This window comes from Pantherophis guttatus, chromosome 4 (genome assembly GCF_059756535.1).
Source record: "Pantherophis guttatus breed Tessera chromosome 4, ASM5975653v1, whole genome shotgun sequence".
Lineage (NCBI taxonomy): Eukaryota > Metazoa > Chordata > Lepidosauria > Squamata > Colubridae > Pantherophis > Pantherophis guttatus.
The window spans coordinates 136,814,230-136,838,431 of record NC_142066.1 but is presented as its reverse complement, the minus strand read 5'-3'; the positions used below and the strand labels follow the sequence as shown (position 1 = coordinate 136,838,431).

Sequence of the window (24,202 nt, the reverse complement as noted above, 5' to 3'; positions counted from 1 at the left end):
TCTGAGATAAAGCCTGTGGCCGTTAAAAACTAGTAAATTTTTAAACCAAGAAATTAATACAGCAATTATTATATTAAGATCCAATGCTACTGATAGATTTAAAAATTTAGGTTTATTAAACTAAATGGATTCTCAAATCATTTTGTGTACAGGAACCCAGACTTTAAGAATACAGAGGCAATTAGTAAAATAATCTCCTAAATATATATTTCTGACATCAAACACTTTACCCTACATAAATTCTTTTATGGTATGTCAGAACCTCAAAAGCTGTGAACTTAAACATTTAAAATTTATTTGTAAAAGAAATGTTTCCAATAGCGAAATTAAACAGATATAAATGGAGACACTGCTTAGAAGAAAAACAAGGATCAACACGTCAGTGAAGATGTTAATCAGTGAATTGTGAAGACAGATTGATTTTGACATTGTAAAAATGTAATAGCTCACTATAAAGAAATCTGTACAATAATTGGAGCAATCTGACATCTGATGATTTCAGTTTTCAATAGCTGAGATGTTTCCAACAAGCTGTCATCATTACTTTGTAAGCTGCTTTTAAATTGTTATCATTGGTTTGTAAAGCAAGTCAAAATAAACTGGTATAAATGTTAGTATGCATGTTCGCTATAGTTACAACTTTTAAACAAGTTTATTTATGTATTTGTTACTAAGTCTAACCAATGTAAATTGGAACATTACAATTAATTGCTTGTTTATTATTAAAGCTATAATTATTATGTATTTTTATGGATTTTTCCAGTGATTATAAACACCTAGTATTGTTATATATCTTCCTACTTAGATACATAGTGGATTATTTGAAGAAAAAGAGAAGTCGTGCCACTGTAATTTTTTTAAAACAAAAGATCCCATGTCTGAATGATTCATTGTCACCTCTGAAGTAATAAAATGACCAAAAAAAAAAAAAAAAAAGACAATTTTTTTCCTTTTAATCTGACTCCGGGGGAACTGTGCTACTGCTTGTCACCAGTAGTACCAAAAGCATTTTCTAATTCATGCCTGACACTCTCACTTAGCTTATTTTATATACAGCATCTCCACTCTGCAAGGGCTCGTCTGGCTGGAGTATTAACTGTAGACTTCCAATGAGGAAGATATATAAGATATATATTAATGTCAGGAAATAAATAAACAAGTCCATTCTAAAAGATGATAATAGAGAGACTGTTTGTGTGTGTGTGTGTGTGGAAGGGGGACACACCATGTGGTACCCAGAAGAAATAATTATAAATAGGTGGCAAATCCTATTTATCAGAGGGTCCTCATTTTGTATGAAAAACATTTCCCCGGATCACTTTCAATTAGGATTTAGGTGGGTTGGACACTAAAAACTGTCTTCATCCTTTTGTGCAGAATTAGTATTGGTGGGAAAGAAATATTGATGCATGAATGAACTGTTATATTCCTTGACATAGTATATGGCTATACTGATCAACATACTAAAAATGCCAGCTGTTAGAAACTACACATGAAAAGGGACAGCTGCATATCTTTAGGAGTTTCCAGGATTCATTTGTTTGACAAGGAAAGGCAGAGATTATTGAACTGAAGAATGTCCTGATTTTAAAGTAGGGATTCCCTATTTTATATAAAATATGTATATATACATACTTCACATGTAGGCAACAAGTCACAGCATTTTTATTGTACAGTCTGGTGTGGTTCAATAATTATTTGGTTGCTGTCAGATGGTTCTTGAAGGGTTGAGATAAGCCTGGCACATATTTACCATTTTAGGCTGGCACAGGCACATCTGTCCTTGTAGTCCATGATAGAGTCCTCTAGAACCATTTTAGTTTAAACTCTAGAAGACAATAGATCTTTTAAACCAGTGGTCCTCAACCTTTGTGGCTCCATGGGCTGGCAACAAGGGTGGTGGTTTAATGCACACAATCTAGATCCCACGGATACTCAGATGAAGGTTTGTGTGCTCACCCGCTGCTTGCATGGCCTTGTTCCCAACAGGCCGCGGATCAGTATAGATCCATGGCCCAAGGTTGGGAATCCCTTTTTAAAACTGATCTGTGTGTATATTTTATGTACTAGACCCAAGATATGGTTTTTAAAAGAGGAGAACAGCAATTAGATTAAAAATTTTCCTACGACAAGAAAAAGTCTAAGTGAAGTAATCCCAAGATTTAAATTGCAGTACTATCAATATGCTAATGCCATACCAATTTCTCTCTTTTTAATTTGATGCAAATAAAACAGTGGACATCCTTAACTAGTGCTTGGCCATGATACTGAACTGATGCCAATAAAATGAACATAGTCAAGGGAGATACTACTAGTGACAACTGTCCATGTAAGTACCATTTAGCCAAAGGCCATATTCTCAAAATGGTTTGAAACTTCATTACTGAGCTTGATGGGCTGCCTATCCTTTCTCTCTTTCTAATGTCTTCTCTTTTTATTTTCTCTTAAATTGTCATGATGGAATAGATTATTTTTTTAAAAAAGATCTGAATAGAATGCTTATCAAAGGCCTGTAAAATTAGATCAAGGGCCATATAAAATTAAGCTTAGGGCTGCATGTTTACTTTGAAGTTAAGGTTACACAGTTTAGCACTAAAGAACATCAAATCTATTATTTGGGAATGCTTGGAGATTTATATTTGTCAACACAAGTTTTCTTTGAGCCACTCATTGCATTTTTCCAGCTCAGCTATGTACCTTAGATACAATATAACCTGGGCAGAAGTAGGTTGGCTTAACTGATCCATGACTTTCCAATTAAAATACTACAATAAGCAGTTGCTGGGGCATGGTGGTTTAGTGGTTTAAATGACACTGGAGATGGTCTCAGCTCAAACAGTTCGATCCCAAGCACTGCAAGGCAGGGTGAGCTCCTGTCACTCGCCTCAACTTCTATCTATTTACATTTCGAAAGCATGTTCTATGCAAGTAGATAGATAGGTACCACTTCAGTGGGGAGACAAGCTGGTGCTCTGTGCAGGTTGTCAGATTCCTGACAGCTCTGAACTTTCCTGGTTGTGGCACCCATTTGTGAGGCAGTTCTGGGGAAGGAGGGGGCCTGGTGATGCTGCAGGTAGAGCTGCTAGTCTTTCTCTCTGGTGTGAAGCCAGCTCGCCCTCCTCTGGCACACCTTGAGAAACACACATTTCCTATAACAGGGCTAGTACCTTGGCAAGCCAAACTAATCTTCTACAATAGCATTGTGGTCTTTTGGCTACTGTAACAATGCCATATACTAATAATAATAAGTAGTTGGAACTTCAGATGAAACCTAAAGAGCTTGCTGTCCTATAAATTCCTGAAACTTGGGCAACAATTGTGGTACTTTTGCTTGGTAAGAGTGTAGCAATGCAGAAAATGTCTACCAACTCGCCATTGCAAAAACAGAACAAGCAAAGGGAGTAGCCATAATATGTGGCAATTTAGATCCATTGTTCATATATTTAAGAAAACATTCTAATTTCCACAGATGTCCATGTAAGAGAATCAGTCAGTCATTGCTGATTATCTACTCTGTCTTTGATTTTCTATTCCAAAAGCAAAAAAGAGAAATATATTAAAATAGTAATAAAATGAAGAAAAATAAAGGTAACACTTTATAAAATAAAGTGCTAATGTCATGCTAAAACATTCAAGTAACCTGTTCAGTAATCTGTCTACTGTATTCCAGTAAAGGAATATACCATCTCCCATCTACTTGAAATCTATTTCCTTTACTTTCAGCTCCAAGCAAATATTTTTCTTCTTTCAGTCTTTTAAAGTTCTCTTTATATTGTGCCTCTGTGTATAAATATCTCATGCTGCTATTTTTAAAAGTGTTATTGTGCTATTTTATAATGAATTTATGTAATTTTTTATCTGTGTTTACCTTGAAAATCATTCTGAGTCCTATTACTATAAACTAGCTAGTAAATCTTAAAAATTAAATATATATCATGCTTGGAAAAAATTAATATGTTTGCAATAGAAACATAATTTAATGGAAATTGCATAATCTATATAACACATGAGAAATAAGTACCATAATGTGATAAATCTGGAAAAGAATCAGTAACATGAAATTGTCCTCTTTGGTCAAGATACTATAGTTTAATGTTCAGTCTCTGTAGATGCAAGAAATTGTCCTGAGAATTTTATTCAAACCTTGAAAAAGAAATGCACGTTTCATATTTTAGCTAATCACAATTCAGATGAACACAACGTATTCAAAAACAATTTTTCTCCATTGAGCAGTTTACTATTCACAACATTTTCCTGAGGCCCCAATTTAGGATTGTCCTTTAAATTAAAAGACTATTTATTTTAAGCACTAAAGAACACTATTAGCATACCTTAATATATTCATAATCTGATGCCATCTGCCCCTATAAACATTGCATGATTGATACTTTTTCCTTAACCAAGGAACTAAACAACTAACTAAATTCCTTTTTCTAGTGAGGCATTTATGGTATCAATAGGTTTCTGTCACATAGATCTTTCCCTTTGGGTGATACTACTACTGGGTAGTGATGCTATTCCTGCATAGCAATATGAAAAAAAAAATTACCATCCATTTTTCTAAAGTCTATAGAGCAGACAGAAAAATCAAAATATGACCCATATATAGATTTGCAACCACGGTGACTTATTTTCAAACACAAAAGTAGTAAAATGTGCATATTACTAAATTAATGATTTCACATCATTTTAATTGCCTTTTCCTTCATAATCCTATATATCTTTAAAATATTATATATGGTCTGTTTTAAACTAAAGGGTTAGGGATGTTACATAGGTCAAGCCCTCATATGGGTATTACATGACTTCCACATACATGTGTGTGTGTGATGTGTGTTGGGGGGTGTTTATGTTTACAAAGTATATATTCTATATATTTTTATTATATTGACCACTAGAGACAGTGCTGTACATGACTGGTTTCATCTATTTCAGATTCATAGAAACATAGAAACATAAGTCTCTATGTATGCTCAATGAGTTGCAAACAAGACAAAACTAGTCATGTTTTGTCTCTTCCCAATCCTGGAAATTAGAATTTGGTAAGGGCAGAAATTCTTACACAAATTCTTTCTCCTCTGACATTACATATCTAGACTTGAAAGTAAAATATTTACATTGCATATATGCAATACTAACTTAGTAAACAGAATATATCTGCTCTCGAATCCAAAGAATGGGGAGAATCAATTGTTCTAAAGTACAGTAGACAATATTTTTAGCCCAACCAGCGTCCACAGATGAACTGCACAAAGGAAAGTTTTCTTCAAACCCTAAGGAGTACCACATATAATTTGTGAGGGCTGCCTACGAATGTGTTTAGACATCCATATACAAATGTACTGGGTTCTTACTAAACTTATCCTTTAGATAATTCCATTCCATAATATTCTTTCCCTGCTGTTATTTGCAACAGAAAGGGCAATTTAAGCAAGCCTGCTTGAGGGGGGAGGAAATGGTGGGAGAGCTTTGTTCCCATCTCATAACAATCTCATTGCACATCATTAGCACTGGAGAAAAGCAATCTTTTTCCTCTGCCTGGCTATAGGCTGATGGACAAAGAAATCCCAGGAGTGCAAGCGTGCATGCGCTTTTACACAGAAAAGAGAGAGAGAGAAAGAAAAAGAGAGAGAGAGAAAGTACCATGTCTATAAATTGCTTATCTGTGTCTTAAAGTTGATTTGATCCCTTAGTCCTAAAAGATGTTACACATCTTTATTCATATATTAACAGTAAATAAAACTCATACTTGTAGAAAAATTTATTTGCATATTAAGAAACTGGGTTTTACTTAAAAAAAACCTGCATGTCAAGGACAGAGTAGAAAAAAATTACTAAAAACAAACACTTTTAAATAAGACTTACCTCAATTATTTGTAGGAAATCAAAATTCTCTTCAGTGTTTTACATGTGATTGACCTTTGCCATAAATGTTTTTCCCAAAAGCTTTTGTGCTTTCTCCAGCTTCCACTTGTAGTCTTACATTCGGTACAGAAAAAATAGATGACACTGTAAATATATATATATATATATATTTCAGATTACAAAATTTTAGAAAAGAGAAATATACTGCTTTCTCAGCCAACTTCTATACAAACAAATTTTAAAAGAAGAAAAAGCATAAAGATACTAGAGACAATAGTATTTGAAGACCAAATTTTCTAGGGCTTCTGTGTGTAATGAAATAAATGAAGAAGCAGCTGGTACAAACCCAGATGTTCTCAGCAAAGATCATTAAATATTCAATATTTAATATTTCCTTAAATGTTTTAAATATTTAAATTAAAATATTTAAATGAGAATATGATCAAGAGTGAAATGTTTTCTTGAAAAAGATCAACTCCAATTATCATTATTATTTTCCATAAAACAAAAGTTATGAATTTTATCAGGACTAATTAAGAACATGTGATTCCAAGTACTGCATTTCCAACCTACTGTCATTGCTTGCCTGAAGAAAAATAATATCCAACTGAGAAACTTCAGAAAATATGTTCCCAAAGCTGTAAGAATCTGTCATGTATCTGATGCTTATTTCTATTAATATAATACCAATCCTCATCCTTAATTGTATCCCTATAGGTGATTTTCCCAGCCCCCTAACTTTTTTTCAGAGGTCCTCTGAAATATCTCATCAAGATACAAGTCATAATTCATTATTAGTTTGGTTTAGTTTACTTTATTGTCACTGCACAACAAAACGAAATTAAATGCCATCTTCAATATACATTATAACTATAAAAATAAAACACAAACACACATCCTTCATATTCTATACAATTGAATTGAAAACCCAATATTGCATTAATATTACACTATGCCAGTGATGGCTAACCTTTTTGCCATTGTGTGCCAAGAGTGGGGGAGCGTGGGGGGTTACGAGGATTGTGCCCACACCAATAATTCTATGTGCCCTGCCCCCACGCACATGACCACCCTGCTCCCCCCGCTCCTGGCACGCGATGGCCCGGTGGACCCGTTTTTCTCTCTCCCCAGGCTCCAGAGCCTTTCTAGGAGTCTGGTGAGGGTGAAAATGGCTTTCCCCATCCCCCAGAGGCCCTCTGGAAGCCTGAAACGGCCCATTTGCCAACTTCTGGTGGGACTGGAAGGCCCGTTTTTTGCTATTCCCAGGCTCCATAGTCTTTCTAGGAGTCTGGGGAGGGCGAAAACAACCTTCCCCCACCCGAGGCCCTCCGGAGGCCAAAAACGGCCCATTTGCCAACTTCCGGTGGTCCCAGAAGGCCCGAAAATTAGCTGACCAGCGCGCACATGCATGCTGGAGCTGAGCTCGCATGTCCACCAATATGGCTACACATGCCACCTGTGGCACACATGCCATAGGTTTGCCATCACAGCACTATACAGTAGAATTCAATATATTTACTGTTCTGGAATAGAAGCTGTTTTTCAGCTTATTTGTCCTTGCTTTTATTATCTTGTTTCATCTGCCAGATGGTAATAGTTCAAAAAAAAAAAAAAAAGGGTGCTCCAGATGAGATGGATCTTTAAGAGTGTTTTGAACATTCTTAAAGCAGAGGGAGCTATAAAGCTCTTCCAAAGAGGAGAGAGGGCAAGTAATGATCCTTTGGGCAATGATGTTAACCCTCTGGAGTGCTGTCCTATCTGTCCCTGTGCAATTGGCAAACCATACATAGGTGCAGTAAGTTAAAATACTCTCTATGGTGCAATGGTAGAAGGTCACCAGCAGTTTTTTCATTCAGTTGTTGTTTCCTGAGAAGTCTCAGGTAGTATAATCTCTTCTGGGCCCTTTTGACCAGTGCTGCAATGTGAGTGCCCCAGGTCAGGTCCTCTTTTATGATAACACCCAGAAACTTAAAATTTGCCACTTGTTCCACTTGATCTCCATTGATAAGCAAGGGCTGGATGTCTGATCTATTCCTTCTATAGTCCACTATAAGCTCCTTGGTCTATTGTCTCCACACCACGAAAGCAATCACTTCACCTTATCTTCTTCGTCTTTCCTGGTATTTGCTCCAGTAAACCTGAAGCTGTCTTCTTTAAAATCTTCACAATTTCCCACGGAATTCATTCTGAATTGTGGTATTGGCTTTCTATCTATCACCAACCGCATTCAACATGTAGTCCTAAATGGAACTGCATCTACATGGAGAGAAGTATGCAGTGGAGTACCCCAAGACTCCATTTTAGGCCCAGTACTCTTCAATATCTTCATCGATTTGAATGAGGGGATAGATAGGGAACTCATCAAATTTGCAGATGACACCAAGTTAGCAGGAATAGCCAACACTCCAGAAGATAAGCTTAAGATACAGAAGGATCTTGACAGACTTGAACATTCGGCGCTATTTAACAAAATGAAATTCAATAGTGAAAAAAGTAAGGCTCTACATTTAGGCAAGAAAAACAAAATACATAGGTACAATATATGTGTACCTTGCTCAATAGTAGTAACTGAGAGGGATCCTGGAGTCCTAGTGGACAACCATTTTAATATGAGTCAGCAGTGTGCAGCAGCTGCCAAAAAGCCAACACAGTTCTAGGCTGCATAAACAGAAGGATAGAATCAAGATCACATGAAGTGTTAATATCACTTTATAATGCCTTGGTAAGGCCACACTTGGAATACTGCATTCAGTTTTGGTCGCCACGATGTAAAAAAAGATGTTGAGACTCTAGAAAGAGTGCAGAGAAGAGCAAAAAAGATGATTAGAGGACTGGAGGCTAAAACATATGAAGAACTGTTGCAGGAACTGGGTATGTCTAGTTTAATGAAAAGAAGGACTAGGGGAGACATGATAGCAGTGTTCCAATATCTCAGGCCACAAAGAAGAGAGAGTCGAGCTATTCTCCAAAGCACCTGAGGGTAGGACAAGAAACAATGGGTGGAAACTAATCAAGGAGAAAGCAACTTAGAACTAAGGAGAAATTTCCTGATAGTTAGAACAATTATTCAGTGGAACAACTTGCCTCCAGAAGTTGTGAATGCTCCAATACTGGAAGTTTTTAAGAAGATATTGGATAACCATGTGTCTGAAGTGATATAGGGCTTCCTGCCTAAGCAGGGTGTTGGACTAGAATACCTCCAAGGTCCCTGCCAATTCTATTCTATTCTATTCTATTCTATTCTATTCTATTCTATTCTATTCTATTCTATTCTATTCTCTTAAATTGTGTCAGATCCATTCCCACTATTTTTCACTTTGGAACTTTATTCTGTCTGTTCCATTTGTATCTAGATTCCAACGTATCTCTATATTAATGCTATATATTATGCCCTATTCCTTCCATAAATGCCCATTTCAGGTGAGACTTGCTTGTTTCATATCACTTTAGATAATTCAAAATAGCTTTTTAAAACCCCTTTGTCCTTTTATTCCTACTTTCTCTTCCCTATCTTCAATATCCGATTTTAAAATCTGTCTCTGTCTCTCTTTCCCTTCCCACCCCCCTCTATATTGGGCAGTCAATTGATATTAACTTCACCACTGACTACTTACCTGTAACTTAAATGCTGAAATCTATCACTATAAAGTGACACTATTCTACAAGTATTCTATATTCCCAATGCATTAATTTTCTCCCAAACAGTCCTCCTTAATCTCCAAACACATTAACTTGCTCCCAAGCAGAGTTCTTTTGAAAGATGATATTCCCAAGAGACGTATGAAAATTTATATTTTTATATACTGTATTTAACAGAAACAAATGTCTACCTGAAAAGAAAAAAGGTTCTCAAGCAACCCTAACTAGTTAGGCACAATGTGCCTTCTAATAATAAAAAGGAAGCTTCTGTATTATAATCAAAAATAAAAATGTTGATCAGCTGTATTGAAAGTTTTAGAATGATATCTGGTGATCATTACCCTTGCCTAACATAACACTCTATACATCTCCACATTTTAAACAAAAACTTCATTTTTCCTTCTCTACCTATTTCTATCTTTCATAGATATAAATATAGCCAAACATTTTAAACCTTCCAGTAAAGATTAGTTCAGTTAATATAATTCAGATTATTAATCTGCTAGCAGTTTCACATGAGAGCAATAATTAAAATAATAATAATTTCTTATATAATTTAATATATCAACATTTTAATAAACAAATGTTATATTATTACTGAAACTAAGAATTGCTTCTTGTAATGGTTTTGTAACACCTAGGTGTTAAAGAGAGAAGAAAGGAAGATGGAGAAATTACGAGAGAAAAAAGTATATATAAATTTATTCTTTAAAAACATGAATTTATCCATAGAAACGTGAATATTTGAAAAAAAAATCACCATCTATGTTTCTAATTAGTAAGCAAGATTAATACCTCCTAACTTGAGTTATATGTTTATATTTTAATTATTAAGATATGGTAATTACTTTAGATTTGTTGTATATGATTTACTATATAAATATATGTTAGATTAATACACAATTTAAATAAGAAATAGTTACAGATACATGGAAAAAGTATCAATTTGAGCTATATTAATCACATCAATATTTTCTATAATTGTATAAGTTGTGTTCAATACATGCTTGCAATATCAATGTATGCATAACAAATATAAACAATTATAATATTTGATATAGGGATTGTCCTTTCTTGCATCTTGATTTATGCTTTATAATGATTATCTACTATAGACAGAAACAGTATTTCTAAACTCAGAAATTTACTGGAGGCATTTAGCAGAACCTTGCCTAAAAATATAATGATTTTTCATCTTTATTCTCCCCCTTCAAAAGGTTTCACTGCTCCTGATGTTTAATGTTATGCAAAGACATGTTTCGGCCAGTGAATATCGCCTTATGGTTATACTTCTGCAAATAACCTGCTGTGAGCTGATAAAAGGATTAATGCAACCAAAATTCTTAATCTGTGAAATTACAAATTAAATTCTCATATTAAAAATACCACCCTGAGGTATTTTTTGTGGTTTTAATTCCCCTCTGGTGTTCTGCATACGTTGCACTTGTTAATGACTAGGAGAAGACTGTCTCTGTTGGCAGTCTGCTGTACAGTGATAATGTGTCGGTATTTAGTGCCCTGATAGGACTGGACTTAACCACCAATTGATTAACTAAGTGGCAAGTTGGTAATAAAGCCATATTAACTGGAAAAAAAAAATACTATAGGATTCATAAACTATTGAAATCCTAATAGAATAATAAGTACCAGCATTCACATTTCAGATGTTAAGCTATATATTTAGTTTTTTACCCTAACTAAATGGAAAAATAAACAAATGATTTTTTTTTTCCCCAAATGGTACTTGTTAAATGGTATTGAGGCATTGTAAAACAATCTGATTGCTTTATGTTATGGGGAAATTTCAAATTGTGAATATCGTTATGCACGAATCATATGAAACAAGTATATAACAAACTATATTAGTCAGAGTAAAGCAACTCTTGAGCTCTGGACCTCAAGTCTGACCACCATCTCCACCAACTTCCTTAAAAAATGGAAGATTGGAAATTAGACGGAAACTATCCAGATGGTTGAGTCCTGTAATGATTTGTTAAGGAGATGGTGCACTGCAGCTTCCTTCAGGGCTGAAAGACTACATCCTCTCAAAGAGAGGAAAACATCACTCCATAATTCAACCATAGATAATCTTCTGGCCTGAATCTAACTGTTCACAACCCCATGGACCACAGCATGCCTGGCCACCTATCCTCCATTATCTCCCAGATTCTGCCCAAACCCATGCCCACTACATTGGCTATCTAACCATCTCATCTTCTGCAGTTCCCTTCTCCTCTTTTATCTTCAAAATATATGTATGTATGTATGTATGTATGTATGTGTACACACACACACACACACACACACACACACACACACACACACACACACATATATATATATATATATATATATATATATATATATATATATATGTCATCTGTCTATCTATCTATCTAATCAAAAGTTAAAAATACAAGAAAAGAAAAATAGAAAAAGATAGAAATAAGAATGTTTCCAATCTTTTTTACAGTGGCTTTAAATTTTCTTCTTTACTTCCTCTTTTACAGCTTCGGGTGTTGAGGGAGATACAAAGTTCTGGTTCTCGTTCTTCTGGCGGCCTCAACCATTGTTAATTGATATTGTTGTAGTGTGTGTTTGATTTGTCTCTCCATCTTTTTCTGACTCTGCCTTGTGTTCTTTGACCTTCTCCTCTTTTTGCATATATGCCAATTTTAAGTACAATTATCAATCTGGCCCTTACTCTAGGGTTACAACAAAACTTCTTCTTCTTATAATATATATATTCTAATCATAAATACCACAAATCATAAATTTGGTTTCCCCCCCACCCCCCTGCAAAAGTCCATTAGTCCATCATACAAAATATACTAAGATGTTTCTAGTCAGCAATAAACATAGATATTGTCTTTGCTCTGATTAAAAATCAATTTACCACTTCAGAAATTTCCATCATCTTCACCAACCATAAATATGTCCATTTATGTACATACAATAACCTTGCTGCCATTATCATATACAAAAAAAGTTCACATCACATCAAATATTCCACCTTAGTCCTGGGGGTGGCAGTACGCAACAATAAGCCAATGTCATGGCATCTCAATAAATAAGTGAATAATCTTAGATATTAACCTAATTTCTGCTTTGTATTTCTTAGCTATTTTGGAAACCATTATTCCAGAAATACAAACAGAAGTAGCATTTGAGAATCCAACATTAGAGTATTGTTTTGGATACTGAAGCTGCTTTAAAAAGTACTGCAGTTTATAAAGTAAAAAAGCACTAAATATGTAAATTTAAATTTTCTCCCTTTCTCTTTATGGCATCCCATATAATTCTCTTAATCACATGCATAATTAAATATAAAGATAATATTAAATATAAAGATAATTATTTATAGGCTCAACAACAGAAAAGGAAGAGAAAAACCAATTTTTCTTCATTTGTCTCTCTTTCTTTCTTCTTCTCTTTCATACAGAAAACTCTTTTTCTATGTAGATGTTTTGGTATACTCACTATCAGTTAGATCCCATAGCCGGGGAGGAAGATCACTGAAGTACTCATGGCTCAAAGCTGCCTGTGCTGACAATCTGTTTTTGGGGAAACACTGGAGTAATTTGGAAGCCAGATCTTCTGCATGATCCACGTAGCTTAATCTATAATAAAGGCAGATTCAAATTAGCCAATGTATATACACATACATATTCACAATTATAGTCCATTTACATGACCATATTTTACTATTTATTACAAAATAAAATGAAATAAATTAAAATTGTACACCTCAGAATGCTTCAAAAGTATTTCAGGCAGAACTCTGGTAAGCTTTGGGAAACATGACCACTAATAATAAAATGTTAGAACTGCAATACAAAATTTCTTATTATAAACTTAGTTTGCAATCCATATTAAATTAGTTGCCTTTCATTCCACTGAAAACAGTGAGACTAAACAATGATATTTTTAGAATGGAATATAGAAAAACTTACAGTATAGTTCTAAAAATAATTACTCAGAAATAAATTTCAGTGAATTCAATGAAACCTTTTCAGATAATTAAGTATAGGATTACAACCTTCATGTAAGAATTCTTTGCTTGCTCAGATAACCAAATCACACCCTGCTTTCATCAATAGATTGATCTCTGGGAAGTAGCAACACATGAAGTAGGATATCTGAATCTGTCACACACAAGATTTTTAGTTACTCCAGCTGCTATAAAAGAGCCTGAGAAATTGTCGTTGTTTGTCCATTTGCTGGGTGGGATATTTTTGCCCACTACCTAGAATTTTTTTAAAGTTGTGGTTGTGTGATGGGCAACAGGGAGATCTTGCTCTCCCCTTTTCACCTTTGTGGGTGGTTTTCCCCAGCAAGGAAGGTGAAATAAGCCACATTTACTGTATCTCTTATAGACGGTTTTCTATAATTTTATTTTCCTGGGCTCCAAGATCACCGCAGATGGGGACTGCAGCCAAGAAAGTAAAAGACACTTGCTCCTGGGGAGGAAAGCTATGGCAAATCTAAACAGCATACTATAATGCCATCACAATCTCAAGGGTGAAGAGAGATAAGGAACTCCAGCAAATAGTTTCTGTGGCATGTGGAAATTAGCTCCATACTTAAGACCAGAGCTGTTTGGATTAATTTTAATTCTCGTAAGGGTTCATTTGTGCAGCTTGCATAGTTTGTACAGTATGCTTAGCCCCTCTCTCATAACCTGGTTAAGCATACTGCACAAGCAGGGTCTTTGAATCCAATGTAACCATTGTATATAACATGTCTACATTTTTCCTCTACTTTCCACTGAATTTTCTGCTCACAATGCAGACTCAAGTCAAAGTGTGCTTTCTGGAGCTCATTTTTGCAAGAAGAGGTATTGCATCTATTCAAGAAATAGGAATTGTTACATTGAGTGTTCCCTGACATTTACAAGAAAGCACTTCAGAGTGAAGGGCACTAGTAAAATGTCAGTACATAAAATTCTCACAAAAGCACAGTTGGTAGGCTCTGGGAGGAAAAAAATATTCAAATGTCTATGTATAGTATCTCATAAAATAATGATGATCTAATCTAAAGTACCTTGGAAAATCTGTGTAATTTAAGTAAGACAAATCCAGTCAAATGTGGCTGCATGACTTTAAGACTCTTTCCAAATAATAATAATAATAATTTACTATAAATAATAATTTATTATGAAAATATAAATAATAATTTATTATGAAAATAAAATATTTACTTAAAATTAAGCATTAAATTAATCATATCCAGTAACATAACTCAACATTAAAAAAACTAAGATCATGGCATCCAGCCGTCTCAATTCCTGACAAATAGATGGGGAAGAAATGGAGGTAGTGACAGATTTTATTTTCCTGGGTTCCAAGATCACCGCAGATTGGGATTGCAGCCAATAAATTAAAAGACACTTGCTACTGGGGAGGAAAGCTATGGCAAATCTAAACAGCATACTAAAAAGCAGAGACATCACCCTGCCAACAAAAGTGTGTATAGTCAAGGCTATGGTTTCCCCAGTTGCAATGTATGGCTGTGAAAATTGGACTGTAAGAAAGGCTGAGCGCCAAAGAATTGAGGCCTTTGAACTGTGGTGCTGGAGAAGATTCCTGCGAGTCCCTTGGACTGCAAGGTGATCAAACCGGTCAGTCCTAGAGGAGATCAACCCTGATTGCTCTTTAGAAGGCCAGATCCTAAAGATGAAACTCAAATATTTTGGCCACCTAATAAGGAAGGACTCACTGGAAAAGAGCTTAATGCTGGGAAAGATTAAGGATAAAAGAAGAATGGGACAGCAGAGAATGAGGTGGCTGGATGGAGTCACTGAAGCAGTAGGCGTGAGCTTAAATGGATTCTAGAGGATGGTAGAGGACAGGAAGGCCTGGAATAACGTCCATGGCATTGCGATGGGTCGGACACGATTTCGCAATTAACAATAACAACTATCCAGTAATATTGCTATACAAAAACAAAGAATATAATTCAGGTGCAACAGGAACTGAAATAGAAAAGTCTTTATTATTTGACCAGCATGATGATACCAAGTTACAGGTATTTTATAACTTATGACTGAAAGCTTAGCGACTGCTCCAAGCGTACGATGGACCTTCCCAAAGCTACTTATGACCTGGTTTCAAAGTTCTGATGGCTGCCCTCCACAGACATATGATTGGATTTTGGCATTTGGCAACCAGCCTGTTTGCAGCATCCTGTAATGACATGACTACAATTTTTGGCATTTTTGCCAGAAACTAATGTCATAAATTGCCCAGTGTCTAGATTGTAATGACTGCAGGAGTATTGGGATGGCTGGAACGTCAAGGGCCAGTTGTAACCACCATTCATTCAGAACAATTGTAATTTTAAATGGTTGCTGAACAGTTGTGGGTCAAAGAGTACCTGTATCTGAATGTCTTCTGACTGAAAAAAATAATGATTTGGTAAAGAACATGATGATTATCATAATAAACAAAGGAAGGACAGATGTTATCATGCACAGGGTAGTTCTGAATTCAAGATACATCAGTTATTAAATAACGAAGAACTCCAATTTATTTTCAAAACTAAGACCTGACTATTTAAAAACAATATCAAGCCACTACTTCAGATTTAAAATTCAAGTAAGACTCTGAAAATAATCCACAATGTATCATTTTCTTATTCAGCAGAATATTTCTTTCTTTCCTTTTTTTTCCCAGCAAGCATTGGAGAGATCAAATATCTAGTGTTAATGAATAACCAGGATTCAAAAATAAAATGTTTAACTAAAGTTACCCTGATTTGGTTAGAATATATAGTGCAGGAGTGTCAAACTGATCCGGCCCATGGGGGTGCTTAGATTTGGCCCGATGAGCTGCTCTGGAAACAGCAAACGACTGGCCTGCGGTGCTTCTGCCAGTGAAAACAGAGCTTGGGAGGGCCACATGCAGTTTTCCCAAACTCAATTTTCTGCTGCAATGGCCTCCTGCAGCCCTCTGACAGCAAAAATGGAACCTGGGATGCTGTCCTGGGCTCAGTTTTCACTGGCAGAGGGCTGCAGGAGGCCGTCGCAGCTGAAAACAGAGCCCAGGAGGGCTGTGCATAGCCCTGGTGGGCTCAGTTTCCGCTGGTAGAAGGCTGCAGGACGTCGAGCTGGCGATGCCCACCCCAGCCACACCCACTCAGGCCCCCCAAGGTCAAACACAACCTTGATGTGGACTTCAATGAAATCAAGTTTGACACTCCTGATGTAGTGTAAGTAATCCTTGATTAACAATGACTATTCAAAGTTACATCAGTGCTGAATGACAGGGACTTATGATGGATCCTCATAATTGAGACTGTAGCAGCAACCCTATGATGATAATTCAGGCACTTGGCAATCTGCTTGCAATAGCATTTTGCAGTCATGTGATTGCCATTTATGACTTTCACTGCTGGCTTCTACAAGCAAAGGGGCGCTAACAGGAGGCCCCAAATGGCAATCATGACTGCAGGATTCACCTAACATAAACTGGGACTTACAGAACTGCTCTTATAAATCAGCATAGCCATGGGACTACTGTATGTCCTTATGACTGCATCCCTTAGTGATGGGTTTCCCTGTTCCAATTTTCACCTATCCAATTGATAGGTGAAGTAATAACCAACAATTTATACTTGGTATGCTATCTAATAGTGCTCTATTATTTTGAAGTCTCTCCAAGCACCAAGAAATACATACATTTCTGTTACGAGGGGTTTGTTTTGTGTCTTCAGAATAGGAGGTAGAATGTTTTGAATGTTTTTTGAGAACTACAGTAGTTTAGACAACATTTCTACGCATTTAATTGACAACTATGGAAAATGGAATTCTGGATTTAATAAGCTTTTGGTTTGATTCAGCAAATCATTTCGGATTCCTTCAAAATGTCTGAATATAAGTATAAAATATTTAGGATCTTAACCACACAAGGGCAGATTCCATTTTTAAAACTGGTTTCAGACACATATTTGCAGTGAAGGAAATTCCTTACTTATTCCTGGTCATTCTGACTAACATTATTGCTACCATTATTCTAGTTCAAGCCTGAACTTAATAACTAAGAGGCTATATATACATTTCTTGCTATCTTTGTCTTCCAATTTGAAATGCTGCTGACATGCTGCCAGATATGTATGAGCTCTTGATAGCTTAAGCACTTCAAGAAAATGAAAACTAATACTAGTGAATGCTGTGCTGCCAATGTGCCAATGCTGTGTTCTTAGTAAGGATCCCTATTAAATATATTTAATTTGATCTAGAAAACTCTTTGTCCCAAATGCCAGACATGAAAAAAATTACTTAAAAAACACTGCTTCCATGTATGTGGGCCTGAACAGTGTGTTACTGTCCAATCCATGGTCAATGGTAGTAATGAGTCAGCAGGGTTATTTGACTGTTACCACTTTAAGAGACTGTATTATAAGAGAAGCCCTGTTGGGGCGTATCTCTCTCTCCGTGTGTGCTTCCGTGCTGTAAATTGCTGATTGATTGTTTGACCTTTGGCTAGTACGTGTATGTATATTCTTTTGTAGAGATAAACCACTATTTATTATTACAAACCTGTTTGATGTTCTTGCTCCTGGGTTGTCTCACATAGTCACACTGTGCGCACTCTGACAGTATTCTCCTTCCTGTTAATCTCCATCTTCCCCACCTCTACCATGCTGTTTGTCTCTCCACTTACTTATCTCTCTGCATTCCTTCTTAGTCCAAAGCCATATTATTTCTCCTCTATACTTGAACTGTTTTTTACTCTCAACGTTTCTCATTCTCTCCCCCTTAACAGCCTATTTTCCCCACTCATTTTCAGATATCCCCTTAACTGATTAAGGTTCCAATAATGGCCAAGGAAGTAACAGTAGGGACAACCAAAATCATGAGTAGAGATTTCTGCTCACCATGTCTCTCTGAATTCTCATTGCCTGAGTACACATTCTTTTTCTCATGTGACTAGGAAAAGATAAAATGAATAAGTCATCCTAGCTAGATATGTTTCAGAGTAACTAACTTCAATAAGACTTGTGGAAGTGGGCATTGGATTCTGACTTTTGAAAATAAGTGTATAGGGGATAAATAAGGCCAGGAATCAGGATCTGGATCTATACGATAGAAGGCAAATATAGGTGTCCCAGGATAATGTTACAATCTGGGATGATCACCGGAACCAAAGATTTAGTCTTCTGAGCTTTGGGACTCATGCTAGAAATCATCCTCAGGGAACCTCTCTTACCAGAATGTGTGCTTTGGGCTATTCTATGCATAGTATTTATATGGTGCCTGGTTGGCTGTGGCTTTTTAATTGTTGTTGGGATGTTAATGGCTGGCCAATAAGTTGTTAGCTATTGTTTCCTTGTGCTGCCAAGTCCTTTGCTCCTGAGTATTTGATAAACTGGTGGTAAATCAACATGCAAGTGGGCATTGTACACTGTTCAAAGGCTACCATACAAGGACAAATCATGCATTATAAAGATCACTTGGAGGTGAGAAATGTTTCTAATGTAATCTGTCAGATTATATTAGGGATTTCAAACTCAAGGCCCGGGGACCGGATCCGGCCCGCGAGGTACCTCTGCTTAAATCTGGCCTGCAGGGCCACCCTGGAAACGGTGAAGGACTGGCTTGCAGTGCCTCTGCCAGTGAAAACAGAGCTCGGGAGGGTTGTGTGTGGCCCATGCGAGCTCCATTTTCACTGGCAGAGGGTTGCAGGAAGCCGTTGCAGCCAGAACCGTAGCTCAGGAGCCACAGTTGCCCCAGCACAAGATGTCGAGCTGGCCACACCCACCCTGTCTACACCCCCCCCCGAGGTCAAACACAATCCTGATGCGGCCCTTAATGAAATTAAGTTTGACATCCCTGCCCTATATGGATTGTCCCTGTGACTATATAGAACAGACAGGGAAAAAGCTATTCATCAGATTGCAAGAACACAAGTGAGTGGTCACACGAGGAGATCCAAATTCACTGATAACCTCACATTGCAATGAACAAGGACATACATTCAATTTCACAGCTACTAAGATTGTTAGATGAGCAGGTACAAAAAAAGCCAGGGAAATGCCAGCTTATCATGTATTCAGGAGTCAACACTTGACAGTTCAAGGAAACAATAGCTAATAACTTACTGGCTGACCATCAACAGGCATCATATAAAACTCTGCATAGAATAACCCAAAGAACGCATACTGGTGAGACAGAAGTTCCCTGAGGATGGGATCTAGCCAAGTTTTAAAGTTAAGAAACCTAAACTCTGGTCCTGGTGACTGACCCAGATTAAATCCTGGATTAGGGACCTAATCCAATATTTAATATTTACTAACTTCCTTCAGAATATAAGGATTTTTGTGTTCTCCAGATTTCCAAATATATGTATGGATACATAAAAAAATAAAATGAAAGTAAAAGCCATGTTGACATTTCTGGATCAATAAAGTCTGGTATAGTATTATTGCTATAATACTAGTTGCATAATGTTAATGATTAGCAGACAAAACAATGTATATAGAGCCTCTCAGCCATGTATGCATGTTTACATCATTTTTTTTTTTACTGAAGGAACAAAATGTCAAGAACTCTATTGTCAGAACTCTGAAATAACCAAGAAAAAAATATCTCTGAGCTGTGAATAATTAAGAAAAATGTTTAGAATGACAGTACAAAATTCCTAATCAATACCGTCATTTTCTAATGTATAGCTTATATATTTCATTTAAAGTAGCTAATGCCGTATTTACTTCCTTCTGCACTCATTGTGGAGGTGGAATGCAAACTGTTGCATCTGGGAGTTGAATGGACTTACATCTTAGGCAATATTTACACAACACCAGTCTCTTCATCTTTATGAGAATTCAGTCTCGTGAAAGTCTGGCATGGCAGAAGTCAAATTTATAAAAATGAATGAAGTAAGATAAAAATGATGAATTGGGCTAAGGAAAAAAAATAAATGTTATTAAAATAAGTTAATATTGTGTCCTTTAAATATTTACTAATATCTGTTCCATTAACTTATATTAAAATTAGAAGCCAGATGAAAATTTGGGAGAGGATATGTGGTATTCTATTAGTATTTTTTTCCATTTTTGCCACTTTTGTCTGGATGTCAATATTTTGTCAATATTCTATATTGTTCCAATTATGACGGTGGGAGTTATAAAAATAAATTGTAAAAAACAACAACACCTTATAGTTGTAAGGAAAAAGAAGAACAATATTACCGTATTTTCCAGCGTATAAGACGACTTTTTAACACATGAAAATCTTTTCAAAAGTCGGGGGTCGTCTTATACGCCGGGTGTTGTTCTCCTGTAACCAGGCAGATCAGCCCGAAAGGCTCTAACGAGCCTTAAATGGCTCTGGCAATCCAAGCTCTGACGATCCCAGCTTTGCCTGCTAAGCAGGCAACTCAGCTGGGATCGCCAGAGCCATGTAAAAGAAAAAAACTTTTTTTCTTTTACATAGCTCTGGCGATCCAAGCTCTGACGATCCCAGCTGCATTGCCTGCTAATCAGGCAACGCAGCTGGGATCGCCAGAGCCATGTAAAAGAAAAAGAGCTTTCCCCCTCCAGCTTGCTTACCTTAGCTGCTAGTCGCAACGCCTGCCTTGCTTCACTTGCCTGAATCCATTCCATCTAGCACAGCTGCTTTTACATTGTGGGTGAGCCAGTTGTGTTGTGTTGTATGTGTGTAAAGTGTGGAAGTTGTTTTTTGGGGGGGCTTTTTGTGGCTGTGTGAGGTTCCTGGTTGTTGCAGGGGCCATTTTGGGTCTAGCACAGCTGCTTTTACATTGTGGGTGAGCCAGTTGTGTTGTGTTGTGTTGTGTTGTGTATGTGTAAAGTGTGAAAGTTGTTTTTTTGGGCTTTTTGTGGCTGTGTGAGGTTCCTGCTTGTTTCAGGGGCCATTTTGGGTCTAGCACAGCTGCTTTTACATTGTGGGTGAGCCAGTTGATGTTTTTTAATTTTTATTTGATGTGCGTTGGAAGAAGGGTAGTCTTATACAGCGAGTATAGCCCAAACCCATATTTTAACAGGAAAAGTCGGGGGTCGTCTTATACGCCGGAAAATACAGTATGCATATTTGCCATCTTGAGTTTATTATACGTTATTATAAAGTAATGAAGATAGGAAAAATCTAATAAATAATTTTAAATCTTATTTCAAATCTTATTCAGATAAAGGGAAATAAGCTTTTGTAGATATTTTAATTATAGTATTTTGCATCTCACCAGTTGGCATTTATAGATTTCAGTTTGTATACTAATCAGTTATATTCTCTAAATTTATTCAATATTATTCATTACTATGTATAATATTATAATTGTTTCTTAACTGAATTTTCAAAATGAAAATGTTCAGGATTCAAAGCATATCTGAGAATTGTGATCACCCTTGAATATTATTTAATAGTCATTACAACTTTATGGTTGCTTTTAATTAGATGTTTTTGATTCTTTGAGATTAGACTTTTAATCAGGATAGTGCTTTAAAACATTCTTCTTTTCCTTCTCAGCAAACCGATAAGAACATCTTTAGAAAATAAATAAAAGTAAAACTAAAGTTTTAGGTTGTTAAAATAAATCTTTCACTGAGAATTTAAAGTGTAAGGTATTGATGCAATAAAGGCATTTTATTTTAAAAATATTGGTAGTCCTTTAGATAAGACTTTTCATTTAATTAAGTTTGAAAACCCAAACAGTCTCAGAAAAGTGAAAATTATGAGCTCGCACTACCCTTCCAATGTATTACTTGATGACAAGTGAAGGACTCGACAACCAACTCACATTAAGCTCACAGTTGCAGCTTCTTGTAGTCAAATGAATGTGGTTTGTGACCTTCCCAGCCAATTTCTGACAAGCAAAGTCAATTGGAGAAGCCAGATTCACTTTGGCTGAAAATGATTCATTTAAGAACCATATAATCTGCTTAACTGTAGTATTAACTTCACTTAGTAGTACAATAAATAAGATCATAAAATTGAGACTCGTTTAAAGATTGCATCACTTAGCAACCAAAATTTTGGTTTTCTATCAGATTTTTCTTCTGTGCTTCTTGAAGACTTAAATCAAAATGATGTGGGGGGGGATTTAATGCCATTCTCTGATTTTAATGGAAGTATGTAATATTGAGTTTTTTAAAGGCATTGTAAATTTGTATTATCTTCACTAGGTCTCAGGCACAATTAAAGGTTGACATGTTCACATACATACAGAGACAACTACAATAGTCTTTTCACAGCATATTTTTTCACACATGCATTCCCCAGTATTTCCACCTACAGTGAGGAGGGGGAAAATAAAATCTCTAAGACGATCAGGATCAACTTTACACATATATACCATGCCATTCAAGAATCTGAGCTGTTTTTATCTTTCCCCTCTTAAAAAAACCATCTAAAGAAAATATTCACATTCAAATTCATTCATTCATTCACTCACTCACTCACTTTTTATAATTGCCCAACTCAAGTGATTCTAGGATGCTAACATATTGCTAATATATTTAACAAAGGTTTACTATTAACATATTCTAAATGAAAAACTATATTTTAAGTTCCCAAAGTTTTGATTTTTAAAATCATCTCTAACTAAAGGAATTTTGCTATTCATAAATCTCATTCTTTGCTTCCAATGTTACTGTTCAGTATTAGAAAAGATTTAACTTCACTATAATGTAAATAAGGACTCATAACCTCCCCTGTCACTGAAGTCAGTGATCTTTCATCACTATTAAATTTAAATATTACAACAAGGCATTCAAATCTATTATACTTCAGAGCATCCCTTGTCCCTGCCACATTAATCTTTTCTAATTCTTTTCTGTCAAATCATATTAATGAGTAAACTTTATTGATTAGGAAAAATAAAATAAAAGTACATTATTAATATATACCCTGTAATTATAATCACTATTTGACTTATAGCATATTGCATCTGAGTTCTATTAACATCTATTTTATAAATATGTAAGATGTTCTAAACATAAGACTAGATATGAATGCAGCTACATAATTATAAATATCTTGTATTAATCAGGGGCCTATAAATATTAATGTCCAATTACTGCTTTCTGAACAGTATTTTTTTTAAAAAAGTGTAATTAAAATTACCTAAGAAACTTTAAAAAATCCTCTGAGTATACATTTTCTACTACCAAGGAATTAAACAAAAATATTTTGGATATGCGAACTATTTTAATATTTTTTAGAAAACCCACTTCAGTTAGGCAAATACTGCTACTTAGACATTGATAAGCAGGAGATATAATTGACCTCCCAAAATTATACTTCACTAATGATACTATAATATTATAGTTTTTGTCCAAGCCTAAATTTGAATGCACTGTGATCAATGATCATAGCTAAACTGACCTTGTATAACTGTGAAAATTAGAATATTTTCTATAAAGACTTGATGAATTTATAGGGTTTTTTAAAAAAAAATGTTCTTCTTATGATTACAAAAATGATATTTTAAAGTCCAATACAACCAGGAATATAACAGCTTACAAATCAAATTTGTAGCCTTAGGATATGAAATTGACTCAGTGCCTAAAAGAAAAAAAATCAGTTCCCCTTGGAATCACTTGCCTATCTGCCCTCCAGCAATGACAGGTGCACCAATACGATCGTAAATTGCTTTATTCACTGTTCATTCTATTGCTGAATGAGCAACCTGGTCTACCTACATGTAGTGGTAAGAGAAGCAGCCCTTTTTGGCAAGACAGCTAA

At 35.7% G+C, this 24,202-nt stretch overlaps 1 protein-coding gene across 4 annotated transcripts in view; it reads right to left on the bottom strand.

Annotated features, from left to right (window-relative positions):
• CDK14 (cyclin dependent kinase 14) overlaps window positions 1–24,202 on the bottom strand; it is a 223,714-nt gene that overhangs the window by 34,076 nt on the left and 165,436 nt on the right. For 3 of the 4 annotated variants that reach the window (XM_034402352.3, XM_034402353.3, XM_034402354.3), the window contains 2 exons: window positions 12,985–13,124; window positions 5,866–6,009 (listed from right to left, as the gene is read on the bottom strand). In XM_034402352.3, coding sequence (XP_034258243.1) covers window positions 5,897–6,009; window positions 12,985–13,124 — 253 coding nt within the window. In that variant the 3' untranslated portion in view covers window positions 5,866–5,896. Of the gene's footprint in view, window positions 1–5,865; window positions 6,010–8,437; window positions 8,524–12,984; window positions 13,125–24,202 lie in introns of those variants that run through there. The other variant, XM_087892861.1, reaches the window with a different exon arrangement.